The 16137-nt window shown below is 41.8% G+C and overlaps 1 protein-coding gene across 1 annotated transcript; it reads right to left on the bottom strand.

The window, feature by feature from the left end:
- Positions 1 to 413: 413 nt before the first annotated feature.
- On the bottom strand, positions 414 to 15594 carry BPIFC (BPI fold containing family C). Its single transcript, XM_009699664.1, has 15 exons — positions 15489 to 15594; positions 15006 to 15117; positions 14767 to 14895; positions 13156 to 13311; positions 11955 to 12018; positions 11086 to 11146; positions 10057 to 10148; positions 7981 to 8154; positions 7212 to 7265; positions 5749 to 5919; positions 5143 to 5210; positions 3815 to 3857; positions 2913 to 2976; positions 2074 to 2150; positions 414 to 455 (listed from the first exon to the last, which is right to left on the bottom strand). Exons 1-15 carry the CDS (start codon positions 15592 to 15594, stop codon positions 414 to 416), a joined length of 1413 nt encoding a protein of 470 aa, XP_009697966.1.
- Positions 15595 to 16137: the final 543 nt, after the last annotated feature.

The raw sequence follows: 16137 nt of genomic DNA, 5'->3' as shown, positions 1-16137 counted from the left end.
AGATAATTACAGTAAAAACAGGTTGGCAGGCATGTCTGTCCTAGCAGCATTTTCACAATGTACTTTTCCTTCTATCAAGAGACTGCAGCACATTTCTGGAAATGTATAGACAAGACTGTATTTCAAGAGAGGTATTAATCTTAAAAACATTTTTGCATCAGTTAAACTCCAGAATAAATAATGTCAAGCATGTGTCACATTCTCCTCTGGGTCTGCTTGTTACCACCGTTGTACAGCCTAACCATTCCATCAGCTTTCTTTGCCTCCCTGCAACCTCCCTCGCCCTCAACCAGGACGACATTGCCCTTGTCAGAGCTCAAGTTACACATTTCAGCAGAACTGGACCATGTTTAGCCTTCACAGTCACATTATTGATTTGAAGTTCATGCTTAACAAATGGTCTCTCTTCTCCTTCAGTGTTTGTAGTGGACATCAGTAGAAATCAACATATATCCCTGTGGGGAGAAGAACAGTCACTGAAGTGCTAAGTGCTACGAATTACAAAATGAAAGTGTTATTTTGTTTGTTTGGTTTTATTGTGGTTTTTTTTTTTGGGGGGGGGTTGTTTGTTTGTTTGTTTTTAAAATTTCAACTGGTGTTTAAGGTCAGAAAATCTACTGATAACAGCTAAGCCTTGGAAGTTACAAGTTTTATTAAACTCTTTCCTTTGAACTTTGCAAAAGAGCCCCATCTTTTCCTGGGTGCTATTGCTTTGCACCATGCTAGCAACAGAAGGGACATCTAGAGACCATACGGCCTACCCAGGAGAGTTCATCTGAGCCTTTAAGCAACTACACAATTATCACAAGGTGGGACTATTTTTTTTACCTAATCTGAGCCACTTAAGAATTAGCCATCTAATCTAAACTTGTCCTTAAACCTTGCCTCATTGTCAGCACATACGGAGCAATGAACCTGCAGAGAGCAGCTCATCACAGTCTAATGTGGTTATCTATGAAGAGTGGGAAGAATTGTCTTTCTTCCTATTGACCACAGCCAATAAACTGGGTCTGGAAGTGGAGACTAGAGAACTAGTTTTTAAATAGGAATCCCACTCAAGTTGATAGGGCATAGCAATTCTCCTGTGTCCTCTCTCATTCCTAGTTACTGATGAGGAGACTGGTTAGAGAAAGTGAGGTGAGAAATGAGCCCCACAGAACTGCTAAAATCTCTAACTCATAATTAGCCTATAAGATTGCTGGCAACTAGTGCCACTGAAAGCAGTCTCCAAGCAATTATATTTTATAAGGACTGCATAGCTGGCTGCTGCCAGCTATGGGGGATGCAAAGAAAATTAAAACCAACCTTTAGGTTTCCTTTCCTGAGTTGTGCTTTGTGCTTAACCACAAACAAGGATTTGAGACTGTCTCTGCAAAGCTGAATATAACTGAGAAGTTAGTAAACAAGTGCAGAAATGTAACAAGCTTACCCGTTTTCTGGGAGTTTGTTTGTCAGCAATGCCCTTGCACTGACTGATTGTCTAGCAATATCCTGTGTGTTCAAACTAAGGCCTAGATTTGGGGAATAACAACCAGAAAGCAAAGAATATTTTCTGAGAGCTCACTAACTACTTTTGACTACTAGCTTCAGTCATTATCACCAATTATTAACAAAATCCAGTCATCTTAGGTGCATAAAATTGAATTCACCTCCCTCTCGTATTTCCACTATTCCTGTTAAAGTCAGCAGGACTGTGGGGATAGCGATAACTCTAATTTGATTTGATTGGCCAAACTTGAACAAAATGTTAAAGGTAAACCTGTTTTCACACCGAATTGCAACTTGCAAGTCTGAGCAAGCTCTGCATTTGATCACTCCATGGTTATGTAGTCAGTTCTAACTTTTCCTCTCAAAGACAGACAAATTTGTTTCTAACAGGATTTTACCATTATTACAGATCTCATTTTAAACTCAGGGCTTTTTACTGCTTAACTAGCTCAAATCCAGCAAGTTTCTTGTACAAACAGAAGGTGAATAAATGCCTAGCCAATTAAAAAAAAAGAAAAAAAAAAAGAAAAAAGAGGGATAACATTTCATAAGGGATAATCTTTCATAAGAGTGTCAAAGTCTCACCTGTACAATTGTAATGTGAGGTCTCGTCAAGGTCACATTGGCTAGATTAGGAAGAGGGAATCCTTTTGACAGTTTAGCTTAAAAAAAGAGACAAAGACCATGATTTAGGTATGTATTGGAAATATAATAAATACCTGCCCTTCAACAACCCCATTTATCCAGAGATTTCTAGGTCATTTAGAACAATTAACCTCTTAAGGCAATCCTAGGAGGTAGATATGATGCTCATTTACCAATGGGGAAAAAGAATTACAGATCCTTTTCTCTTGGCAGAGTGTTGCAGCCAAACCAAGGCATGTCATGTTCAACACGTTACATACTCAGTGATTTGTCCCTAGTGACCTGAGGGATTGTTAATACAGCTCTAGCATCATTAGAACCTGTTCCCATTTGTCTCCTTAATTAAGCAATGTGAAGTTCATCCTGGTACAGAGGACTGGCACAAAGCAATGTCCCCCCTCCAGGGCCTTAAATGAGATTTATGAGAGGCAAAAGCTCTGTTCTGGTTTAATAAGGAGGGATACATTTCACACACAGTGGCCTTAGGCAGGTGTGCAGACTAAAGAGACATGCTTCTCACTGAGGCATCAGAGCCACCTTGAGTGAGGTGAAGACAGATGAATTATGGGTTTCCAAGCCCTTTTTGCAGAAGAGTGCCAGTGAGAGGGTGCACTTACACCCCTACAGATCAATCTCCCCCTTCTACTGCTTACTGGCTGATGGTCATTTTCCACTCAAGTTAATGGGAAATGGAAACTTAAGCAGAAAGTCAGTAGAAGTTCCTAGAATTACCCACTCTGCTGGAAGATTTTAGCTGATGCTTTGAAATACAGCCTTACCATTAGCTGATGGAATTACTTCAGTCTGTAAAATGTAAGACAGGATGTTCTCCAGAAGCGAGATCTGCCACAGACAAGAAAACCGCGTTAGCCATCATTTCCTGATGGTGGTAGAACTGTCATGCACTAATCCTGGATGGAGTTTAGTAGGTTCATGTTCAACTTTCAGGTCTCATTTGGCCCAAAAGAGTCATAAGCTCAAGTGGACTTTGGAATGATGCAAAGGAAGTGAGATGCAAAATGCAAATGGCTTTCATCATGCTTGGACAACATTTTCATTTAGAACAGTCTATTTCCTTTATTTATGAGATAATTTATCACCAATAGCAAAGCAGGACCAGAACAATTTTAATCCTTTCTCCTCAGCCACTCAGAACTGATTGATTGTACTCAGAATTAAATGACTCTGCAGAGGCAGGGTTTTCCCCTGCAAGGCTACAACTGCACTATTTTAGGCATCTGAGACTAGTATTTTGGCTTCCATTCCCTCCTGTAATTCCAAGCATCTGTGATGAGCAGCACTGCACCACATGGAGTGCCTCTGCTTCAGTTGCGCATGGGATTGCTTAGACAGCACCCTGCTCCGTCTGCTGCTGCGGTTCAGATTTCGGCTGTGTGTTTCACCGTTATGATTAGAGAGATCTCTCTGCTTACTGATGAAATGTGATACAGCAGTCAGGGGAACTACAGAATATCTCATTTTCAGAGCACTAACTTGCCCCAAAGAATATACTTTTAAGTCCACAGCAGAAAGGAGGCTGCCAGAAGACAGGAAAAGAGCTATCCAGGAATGATGCCAAACGATTTAGAAATACAGATAAAATTTAGTTGCTTACTCTTTAGACTTGATATCACTGATATTCTTGGTTTGCATTGACTATATGCTTAAACTACCCACTTACCTCGAAAAAGCCAACATTGGAGTGGGCTAGGGAAAACTGGAGCCTGAGGGAAAGAAGTGAAACAAGATGAGTCACTAGAAAGGATAAACACACAGTGATTCTAGTCATGTGCAGTCACTGCTGTAGAGCTCCATGCCTTAAGAAGCACCTGTAAAGAGATTTTTGAAGCAATATATTTCACACAATGTGTACTGCCTATATGGCTTTCTCAGAGCACTGCTGAGCCTGCCTGCAAAAGAGTATGCCAGAAGGGCTGTAGCCAACAATGTGAGTGCTGTGTTTTGGAAATCCTACCGGCAATTGATTTTACCAAGGACTTGCAGGCTCTCAGATATTTTGAAAGGATTTTGGTGCATCTACTTAATGCTTTGATGTGAGCCTTACCAGGATGGGAAGAAAAATTCTGTTCATTGTATGGTACTGCTGCTGATGGCTGTGTTGCTAATGTCTCTCTTTCCAAATTCAAGTACTTATTCCGTATGTACTCAAGTATCCAACACCAGATTTCTGAGTTTCCACAGCACTAGCATCCCAGCTCTCAAGGTCAGCTTCCAGCACGCTCTAGATTTTTCTTTTTGAATATTGCTGCAAAAAATGCTAACAGCACTATCGTCCTTAAATTCCTAACATCTCTGTACCCTAACAAACTCTGCATATTCTTAGCCCTATAACTGTCTTCCCAAGGACTTTTATGAAATCAGGATCACAATTCCCAGCTGTCAGGTCTTGGTATACAGAACTTCTCTCTATAAAATGTGACATGCTAGATGCCTAAATGCCCAAACCTCTGGTCTCCAGTTTTCTGACCCTTGGAAGTTGCAGTGCTTTGGTTGGCGAAACTCCGCTACAAGAATATGAGTGTAGAGGAACTGCAGGGGTCCAGGTTCTTTACTGTGTCCTGGACCCCTCTGCACGTCTTTAGTGGTGAAGGTGGTCTAGAAAGCAGGGTCATCTTGCCAGCTGGAAAGGTGAGGGAAGCTCCCAGATGATTCACAGTCATCATAACTGCCCTGCACCCTTCATTTATCTAGCTCAGAGGGGAAAGTAGGCATAAAGAGCAGAGAAGTCCAATGAGACCACTGCCCTGCAGCAGTCCACAGCTGGTGGGCAGTTCCTTGGGGACTCTAGCAGTTGTCACAGAGAAGCTTCCTGACTCCTTTAAACTGTACAGGTACAGTCATGTGGAGAATTAGAGAATCTAATGCAGATGAACTTGCCAGGGAAACACATTCATAGTCATCTGATCATGTGCCTGAACTGCTAATGTTGGGATTGCTAACAGTGTTTTCCAAATGGCTGGAAATCCTTTCCATCCTAAGTTGGATTACCTGTTCAAACATAGTGAGCCCATCAATTTCTGGTCAAATATATTCAGAGCAATGCTAGTATTGGCTGCCTGCAGAATAAAGAAACCATGGATTACCAGACATATAAAAACAGTGAATTAGTCACAAATACATAAATACCCTCTCCCCAGTTATGTATGGAAGCTGTTTCATGTAGATGCAACTTTCTCCCTAGCCCATGGCCCATGCAAGGCTGCACACAGTAAATGTCTGCTTGTCCAAATGGCACTGACAAAGGCTGAAGTGTGGGTAATGAGATTTCGCTAATCAAAGGCATTTTCAGTTAAATGAACAAGTTGCTAAGAGGCATGACTCATGCCTGCAGAACTGTCACTCCAGAGAACAAAACTTTGGTTAATCAGAGTCACTATATGTTTGGAATTTTGTCCATCTGTAGGAGAATTTCTTCACCATAGAAATGTGCTATAGGTTCAGTGAGGCCACATAGGCACCATCTGTGACTAAGGGGAATCTGCATGTTTAAGTACTAGAAATTTGGCACTTTGTTTCTTGTACAGAGTTCTAGCAGAAGGAAGGAACAAACATATTTAACCCTGAGTTAAACGTCACGCCGTTCATTGTACTTACTATGTTCATTGTGAACAACGACTGGGTGGTTGAGTCTGGCAGAACAGCGAATACCTCCATGGAGCCCTGAATCTCTACTGTGAAGGAATCCTGCTCTAAGCTGATGATAGGTATTTCAGTAGCCATTAGCTTCAACATCACTGGGTAGGGTGTAACTGAATATTTGGCTACCTGTAAGATTCCAAGACAAAAAAAAAAAAGACATAAAAATTATTTTCTTGTAGAGCAGATCAGAATACTGCATTTTCTCGTACTTGAAGCAATCATTTTGAAGTAGTTCCTTGAGATGAGGTGAAGGGTAGCTGCTAATGTAAGATTCTTTCAAGCAAGCAGGAAGTAGAAGTTTTCTGTGATGATAAATTAACAGTCTTGGCCACAATAGGAATACAGTGGAAAATTCCTTCCACTCTAGGAATACAATTTCTTCTATATCTCTTTGAGACAAATTAAATACTCGTTTCTGAACATAGGAAAGGAACGGAACATGAATGTGACGTTTAAGTCGCGCAATAAAATAGCTCAGGAGTTGTTCACTTTGAAATTCACCCATCTCATGAGACAGGTTCCTGCTCTGGACTGTCCTCAGAGGAGCCTCACTCTGTCCATTGCCTGAAGAGCAAGTAGGCTCACCAAGTTCATTACTTAGAAGAGAGAAGGTGCAATATTAGTATCAATAGTCATGGCATTTTACGGAGAAGACCATATGATAACTGCCCTTGAAGCATTCTTAGCTTTGAGGAAGGAACTTAATATCATCCAAGAAGCAAACAAGGATGTGGAGTTCTTTGAACCATGAGTCCGATTTCATCCAACCTTGGCATTCATGGCCTAGGGTCTCTTATGCTCATTTTTGGTTTCTCATTCTGAGAAGGCTGGTGGAAGCCCTGCATGCTCATATTCTCTGTCCTGTTATGTTCACCTCCTCCACCTAAAATAAATGGAAATCCTGTGCATCTGCCCTGTCTGTTCCACAGATGTAATATTTCATGCCCATCTGTTGGCTTGGTTTCCTGCATGTGGCCACTGTAGTCCCTTCCCAGGTCTTTACTGGATTGCTTTCTGCTAGTCAGTCACAGGCTAGCAGTGAAGCAAAAACAATTATGCAGGTTTAGGCAGGAGAAAGGTGATATTTCTGAGCTGAGACCCTCTCAGAAGTCTCTCAAAGCAGGACTCATGATGAAGCTTTTTCCTGCCTAGAGCTGGTTTTAGGTGGGAACAGCTATGGCTTGGGTACAGTGCCCAGAGTGAAGATTGATGTGCAAGATTATGGGCCAAGTTTGGTAACAGTGCAAGTCACTCAACTCATTGTGGGTGTGGAAGGTGACATGGCCCATCTGCTCTGCTGTTATGAGGCATCCATGTGCCCACTTCTGGCCCTGCAAGCTTTGGGATACACCAGTAGCGAGGTGTCGACACCCACACCGTGTGGTTTCCAAAGAGTTTGTGGAAGTAATGATACTCACCTCAGGGATGATACTGCCAAATATCTCTGTGCTTATATTAAAATAGCTGCAAGTCTGGAGAAAAAAAAAAAAAAAAAAAAGAGGAAACAAATGAGTTTACCGGATTTGACCTTCATGGTCAGCTTTTCTCTGAATGCATTATTATTGTAATTTCAATGAATCTTTGATTTTGTACCTCTCAGAAATATTCTTAAGGGACTCAGTATACTTAAAGCTGATTCCTAGTGATATATGTCAAAATACTTCCTGGGAAAGCAAATGCTTAATATCATTATAGTTTGGGCTGCAATCTATAGGTTTTGGGACTTCTGAACCTCCTAGAGACAGGTTAGCCAAGTCTGCCAGCCTCCAAGCCACAGCTACTGTGCTTTGACATATGCTTTGCTTCCATGGCCCTCTGGTACTTTCAGACTGTGAAGATCCCTCACAAAACAGCCACTGAGGCTGCTAAATTCCCCAGAGTAGATCCTTTGTCCACATCAGAGAAGTCTCTGCCTCAGGACAACAAAAACGTTCTTTTTTGTAGCAAAGTTGCCAGTATTTGGTACCTTGCTCAGTGGAACTTGGTACCCCTGGCTGTGGCCTGAGGCATCTATATAGAGCATAAATAAAAAAGCATAACAATATCCTAGTATTTATGATCTACTGTCTCAGGACTTCACAGGCCAATTAGCAGCTTTATACAGCCACATACTGACAAGTGGCAGGTCAAAGCCCCATCTGGGATGATCTGAGCCACTCTTACCCCATTCCTCTGTGTCCTACTCACCTCCTCTGCAACGGTGATGTTGAAAGCCCCTGCGGTGTAGTAAGCAAATGAGGAGGTCTGAAAGAAATACTCGGAGAAGGCAAGGTAGAGCATGGAGTCACTTTGGTCTGGGATAGTGAAGGGAGTTGCCACATAGGGAGGGTCAGAATAGTTTCCAGCTGGGTAGACTATGCCCTGAAAATTATTGTCAGAGACAAAAAAAAAATCAGAGTCATATTTTGACTTTAACATGACTGAAGACAATTAATGCTGCTTTCTTTTACCTTGCTCAGGGTATTCATTTAGTGTATAAATGAGTACATAGGCTTTGTGGTACACCTTGAAGACTTGGTGCTTTCAAGCAGGTGGTGAAGACAAGTTCCAGAGATTGGACCTTCACAGACAACACCTGAGATCTATCTTTTGAGATGCTGATGACCTACTGAAAACAGTCTACCACCGCAGAAAACAAAGCCTCTAAATTAAGGGTCTACATACTGCATGAAGAGCACAACTAAGGGTCCTCCGTACTGAAAAACCTTACTTTCTCCTTTCCTCATCTCCAGGAATTTACATCCAAGAACTGCTGCCTAGAGCTATCCAGTGGTCTCAGTTACAAAATGAATCTCTAAAACCAGAGGTCTTTGTAGGTCAAGATCAACACCTTATTCTACCCAGAAGCAAGTTGGTAACTTGTGCAGACAAAAGAATGCCTATGAGAGAAAGGAAAGTTATGCCAGACAAGCCTAAAAACACTTATGTTGTCTTTGGATTACTCATGTTATTAGCCAAGACTTGCAGATCTAATACTTCCAAATGCATCCAGATTAAACAAAAAGGTAGAACTGATTTAAAGTGATGAAGGTACTCAGAGGTTAAGATATTTTATATTAGTTTTATTAGTTCCCCCTTTCTGTTTCATCTCAAATGTATTCTGTGTGTCTTCATTTTCTCAACTCCTCCCCATCTATCTCTAAATTTTGTGTAGCCTTTTAAGGACTATCAAAACGCTTACAAAGTGCTGAATCACTGCCGATGACCTCCCCATTCAATCCCCACTTGCTGGATTTACTAGTTACTTGCTTTGTATCTTTCCCCCACGTTGCATCTGATGTGGGAGAGTAGCTCTTATAAACAGCCATGCCGTTACCTCTCTAGTCTACCTCAAGTCCCTGCTTAAAATCTAGTTGCTACAGGAGAGCTGGACAGCAGCTGCACAGCTTGTGTGCCACAACCAGTGTCTACCATACTGACGGATACTAGCTTTTTGTTCCTTTGTGTTATGGCCTCTCTTATTTCCCTGTTGAGCCTTGTGAATAGTTAATTTAGAAGATCTTTGTGAGAAGACTATCTTTTCATTCTCCCTTTGCAGAGCACCTACTGCAAAGCATCTTAAACTTAATTAAGGATCTTAGATACTATGATGATGATGATAACTACCCTCAATCAAATCACCTTACACAGAATTACAGTCATTTTAGAATTAGGAGCTAGTCTGACTTTAGTTTCAAAACATAAGGAGATTTTTTCCTTTATTTGAAAGAAACTTTCAGGTCTTCAAACTCAGCAGCACTCCTTGGGCTCCTGTGCATTTTCAAGGGTCTCTCTCTTCCCGTTCAAGCCCAGAGACTTAATTCTTGCCCCTATAGTCTTTCTTATTCTTTTCCTTTTCCTCTCTCAACTGACAGCAGATGCATCTAGTTAGTGCAATGTGTAGAAATCTTCCCCTGGCTGACTGAACAAAGAAGTCCCAGATATTAATCAACAGTGAGAGAAGGATGAAGTTGAATACCTTTTTCCTCTCGTTTCTGTTTCTCTTTTTCCTTCTAACTTGCTTAGTCAACTTTTACTGGTCTCTATTTGCTATAACCAGCTCAACAGTAATTAAAAAAAAAAAGGATGTAGCTTTTAAATAATTCATTTTACAACAGGATTGTTAAAAATTATTACAATAAGAAATGCAATAATGCTTTGAAATGTCTGTCTTCTCAAATACCGAGACAATGTTCAGAACAGCAATCATGATCATCTTAGAAAGTGGATCATACAATAATAAAAAACACAGCAATCTTGGCAAATAGCACTGAAGGCATTTACCTTTAAGTCCAGGTCAATGAAGGGTCGGAATACTGCTGGCAAGCTATTTAAGGAGTAGTCTATTTCAGCCAAATCGTCAATCGGCATTAGGACTGTAAAGGTAGTAGATAAGGCAAAATACCCAATATTACTAAAAGCACAGAAAGAATTTTGTGTATACTTCAAACTAAGTCAGTTCCTGAAGGAGAATGACACAAGTTGTTCCAAAGAGTAGGGAAAAACACAAGCAGGGACCTCCTAACAGGCATTCTGACCTAATGCTTGATGTTTCTACTGGCACTCTCTTTAAAGTACCTTCTTTAGTTTGTCTAATGATTTCTCATTGTGGAAAAGTAAATTGGGTCTAACAAAAAAAAGGAAATGGCTATACCAGTGCTTCACAGCAGAAGGAGGTGTTGGGATTTCTTGTCAAGCAGTTCTGACAGCATCCAGAGTGCCTCTAACTTTCAAATACTTTCCCGGAAAGGTGGGTGCCTGATCTGCTTAGGTACTTATGTTTTGCACATGGTATCTGCCCAACACTTTGGGTGTCTTAAATGCCTGCAAATCTAAGCCAAAATGGTTAAAGTGAGAAGGTTTTTTACAAAGGAGCTTTTTCATTTTGCCTTTGGCAAGTCTGACAAATAGGCAAGTAAAACTTAAATTTCCAGGCAGGCTAGGAGAGCAGGCTTCAGCTTATAAAGTGCTATGTGTGCAGGAGGACTCAGAGCATGGGAGGGAAGGGAAAACTGCCTTAGCTCAGTGCTGCGTGGCCTCTAAGTGGCATTTCTGACAACAGAAATGCACACTGCCACATTGGCAAGTTGAGAATTGCTCCCAAGCCCTTAGCTTCTAAGAAATAAAATTTTCTTGTCTAAGTAGCCCTCCTTTTATTTAACTGTGGTCCTGTAAGCAAGGGGTTAGACAGATCAGAGGGTCTGATACCACCCCTGGAGGCTTTGCTGACCAGCTGCTGTTAAGGAAGCTGCAGAGTTTCACTGAACAGGAAAGAGAAAGCAGAAGGAAAAAAACATATCGCTAGTGACTCACCATTCAGTGATTGGAGGTCTTCATCTATCAACCGGATCCCAGATCTGATGTTGGGACATGACTGTATAAAAGCACACTCAAGTTATGGCCTGATTAGTGTGGACTTTTAAGCACCTCTTACCTGTGTGCTAGCAAATCTTTCTGCTTATGTGACCGACATTGCAGCATTTGTCAAAACACCTAAACTAGCTTTTCTTTAGCTAACTGGTTCCCCGAGGTTTCTTCTTGGTGCAATGTAAGCATGTCCTATGTCAGAGTTGCCTTTAGGCAACAAAGTGGGAAGTTGCCAAAGGCAGGCTGATGGGGGTGACAAAACCACAGCCTTAAATAGCACAAGAAGGAGACAAGATCTCACCTTGGTCTCACAGGAGAGATCCCTGTCCTGGGGCAGAATCACAGCCATCTCAAGCTTTGCCTCCTCTCAGAGGCCCTGGGCAGGTTGTCATCAGAACTACTCACCTCTTTGATATGATGAAGTTTAAATATGTCATACTATCAGGCGAAGTACTACAACTTCTCTGTGCACCACCCAATACATGTTTTGGTTGCTGAATATAAAAATTACGCCAAACCCAGGATGCCTGTAGGTACACAGGCAGAGACTTATTCTACATTGGAATGGGAAAATAACTACATTTTCTGGCCCTACTGCTGCCTCTGTTGAAACTAGCTGTGGACTAGTCAATGTCTTGGCCATGAACTTGGCACTTTATCTGGAAGCATTTCTGGCTGGCAAAATGGTGACTGTGCTGATCAGACCAGAATAGGACTGTATTATTTTTCTAGTTCTTCCTTTGCCAAGCTCACAGCACTGACTTGTGAAAGTCATGCTCCTTAAACTCCTCCCCTACACAATTTGAAAGGCTTACATTAGTGACCAAGCTCCTGTGAATGGGTTTCTTCAGATACTTGATAAAGAAGTTATGCAGGAAGCTAGAGAAAAAGGAAGAAAGCAATTCATGGGTCAAGTACTACAGTCATTAACAGGAAATCAGATATCTCAGCAGAACATCAGTTTAATGGCCTCTGAGTGCAATATTGTAGTGCACAAGGGAGCTTTCTCAAATGTAACAACTATCAGAGAGCCACCATTTAAAAGGAGATAATTTCACCACTGGGCATCTCAGCAATTAGCTCGGATAGATTCATCTTTATGAATAAGAAATTCTTCAGCCTTCTAGAACTTAAAAGGGGCCTACAAGAAAGCTAGGAAGGGACTTTTTACAAGGGTGTGTAGTGATAGGACAAGGGGCAATGGCTTTAAACTGGAAGAGGGAGGATTTAGACTAGATATTAGGAAGAAATTCTTCCCTGTGAGGGTGGTGAGGCACTGGAACAGGTTTCCCAGAGAAGCTGTGGATGTCCTATCCCTGGAAATGTTCAAGGCCAGGTTGGATGGGGATTTGAGCAGCCTGGTCTAGTGGAAGGTGTCCCTGCCCATGGCAGGGGGTTGGAACGAGATGGTCTTTAAGCTCTCTTCCAACCCAAATCATTCTATGATTGTATGATATTACCACCATAATGTATGTACAAACACAGAATAAATAAGTAGTCTCTGCACTAGGAACTTGCAATACAAGTCAAAAAAAAAGAAACAAAAAACCAAACTCAAAACCAGGTGACAAGAGTAGTATTCAGATAGTGAGAGAAGTAGAAGAAAACAATGAAATAATGTTGTATGGGGTTGTAACCACAGGCACAACAGACAGCAGTCTGGTTCTGTTCAGTTTTGATAGCACTGTGACTAGGAGTACTTGAAGCATAGTACAAGCATATAACTGCTGCCTAGAGTTCAAGATTAGAGCAGTATTTGGAAAGAAGTAGGTGCTGAAGACGCACAAGAAATTGTTCGATGCTGCCTTTATCCTCTACTCAAGTGACATTGTGCACAAATACAAAGACAAGCATCAATTTTGGCCATTTTAACACTGTATTAGGGCCCAGATTTTCACCTATGGTGCCTAGAGATGCCCAAAAGCAATTCTGGGTGCCCTATTTTGTGAAGTTGTCTCTGTGCCATTCATTGACAGTTATTTTCTCCCAGAGTATATACAGATCTCTTCCACTTACCCACTTTTTCCATTCAACTTGATGTCTATATCACCAGAAGTTGTCCGGCAGCTGGTAAGTGATATTGATGTATGACCTGTATTATCCAGGGGTGTTGAAAAGATTGCAGTAACAAACACCTTTGAAATGTATACTGTGCTTCTTCCACTGTCTTTGCTGCATAAAGTAAAAATAAATATATAACTGATAAAACCCTATTTTAAATGAATGTTCAAGACTCATTAATTCTTAAACAGACCCTTTTTCATTCGCTGATGATGAAGTTGTTTATCTGAATACTTCTTATTGCATTACTCATAACAAAAATAGATTCTAACATGTCTGCAAAGAATTGAGTATTCTACACAGATTTACAGCTAGGAGTTTTAAAAAATTATGGATTTGGGAAAGTAGATAATTCACTATTGTAAAGTATTTTGTTCCACTTCCCAGACTGGCGCCCACAGCAGAGGGAACTGGGATATGCCTGATATAAGATAGGGCAAGAGAGCTGTACTGGGATCTAACCTATTGATATCTGAGGAGGGTCGATGCAAACCCATGTCGGGGCCTGGAGTGCCCCAATGGGCTCTGTGCCCTCTTCCACACCCCTCCCAGGGGTTTGGCAGCCCATGCTCAGGACCAGCTCCAATATGGTGAAGCTGTGTTATTTTGGATCCAGTTGTTCATAGCTTGGTTGTGAGAAAGAGCTGTGAAAAGCCTCACTGGGCATGTCAAACCTTGGTTTATGAGCTGCATTGGAGCTCAGGTCTTTGCTTGAGCTATGTTGTAGGTACACCTATGTGTATCTTGTACTTAGTTAATCCTAACGGTGCTTTGCTGGCTTGGCTTCCTGGCTTTCTCTCAGACCTGCCTCTTCGCTATGGACTGGGCTGGCAATCTGGACTGGTGGCTGTTCCTGGTCACTGCCACTAACCTGTTCTGCCTGCCTGCCCTGGGTACTTGCCAGTGAGGGCACTGCCCCTCCAGCTCTGCCATCACCCTCACCTCCCCGGTCCTCTCCCCTTGCAAGCAGCCAGCCCTGCTGTCCCCGACAGCAGAAGTGCAGATCAGAGACCGCTGTAATTCAGTCACTTCAGCAGTACAAGTAATGTCAGTTGTGGGGAAGAGAAGAGGGATTTCTTGTCTCTGAAACAGCCTGGGACTCAGAAGGTGTGGAGACTGCTTTAAGGATATTGCCAGTTGCTTGTTCATTTTCCATCGGCTTTTGAACTGTCTCTTGGAGGCATAGCACAAGCTTTCAAATAGTGCAGCTGCACTGGGATGGTTTAATATACTGGACTGTGATCCACCATGCTACAATTTTTCTAAATGTATCATTAGCTGGTAGACTGGACAACAAGAGCGTTCAGCTAGAGCATCAGTCCTTTACTATTTGCAGAGGTGATTGTCAGCCACGGGCTCTGTATCAGTGGTCATGTCTGAGGGGGCAGGGGCTGCCTCCCACCACCAGACCTGTTGAGAAGGTCCAGTCTGTACTCCTGGGTTACTGCTGCTAGCTGTTAAAAAGCACCTTTGCCATGAAGGGGTCTCAAGAAAAACTAAACTTTGCATTTTTATCTTTATATTCTCCATCAAGAAAAATACCAGAACACATGAGGCTGTACGTACAACATCCAGGTCCTTATGTTCCAGTTCATATCGATGGTTAGAGAAGCATTTCCAATCACCAGCTTTATCCCACTCCCAGGTATAAGGGAGATGGAAGCACTGGGGAATTCAACGGCAGTGACGTGTATTCTAGAGCATGAGGGAGATAAGGAAGAGAAAAGAAAAGGAATCATTTGTATTTTGTGAGTCAGGATGAACACAAAACAAGATTGAAATTTCAGTCAAACACAAATACTTACCTTGAGATGTTGTATTTGACATTACCAAGCCCAAATTTCTCATAGCCACTCAAATCAGGGAACTGTTCCTTCTCCATATTCTGCTTCAGGATTTCCAGCCCAACTTCCTTGGCTACAGGAAAACAGGGGTCAGTTCAGTTGCCTTTGACACTGCCTGGGAGTTTATAGTTGTGTGCTTCTGGCTTAGGAGATGGGATGGACACAGAGTCAGAAAGAAGATGGTATCTCATTTGAGACCCAGCAGTGCTATTTCAGATCTCACTCCCAGTCATGGCAAGAGCTGAACTTACTGATTCAATATCTGAAAACAAATGAACCTCAATATGATGTACAATGCTGTCAAGCAACTTACTCTCTCTGCTATATTGTGCTCTTAAACTTTCCTTTTCTTTATAGCCTGTGAACAGGTCATTTCCTTCCACTGCCCTCGCTTCCCTATGTCTGTCATATCAGGATTCAATGCAATACCACCATCACACATACCATACTCCAACCCCTTCTGGGTGATCCTCACTTTGAGTCCGGGGTTGGCGTTGAGTTGCCCACTGAGCAAACTTAAGAGGAGGAGAGAACAGCAAATCTTCACCATCTTCCTTATTTTTTACAGGATCTGTTAATAAATATTAATTAATATTACTTATTGTAATATTATTACATTATAATTATAAATATAATAACAGTAATAATATTAATAAATATAATAATAGTATAAGTTCATGCTATGTCACCTAGTGGCTGTAATCCCTTTCCCCCTGCCCTGGAGTGAGCTGTTCTGACACCAGTTTTCCCTCTAGAATGGAGAAAGTGGAAAGCCCAGTACTGTGGAAGAGAGGACCTGTTCTGCACAGACTGTTACAGAAATAGAGCTCTTCGGGGTAGAGGAGAAATGTCAGCTTATTCACTTTCATAGGGAGTGGAGAAAGCACTTGGGATACATCCACCTGGACAAACCCTGTGGAAAGGCAAATGGCATTGAATTTGTAAATTCTTTTCCCCTCTAGCTAGTGAAATGAGTAGCTTATTTTTTCCCAAAATTTGTGGAGCTCTCAGTGCCTCCTGGTGATTCAACAGACGTCACTGGGCCTTAGCACTTTGGAAAACCTGATCAGCTCATTTAGTCATAGACACAGAT

Source organism: Cariama cristata, unplaced genomic scaffold (assembly GCF_000690535.1).
Source record: "Cariama cristata isolate BGI_N322 unplaced genomic scaffold, ASM69053v1 scaffold25114, whole genome shotgun sequence".
NCBI lineage: Eukaryota > Metazoa > Chordata > Aves > Cariamiformes > Cariamidae > Cariama > Cariama cristata.
Note: the sequence above shows the minus strand (reverse complement) of the source record. Positions and strands in the feature narration are given on the sequence as shown.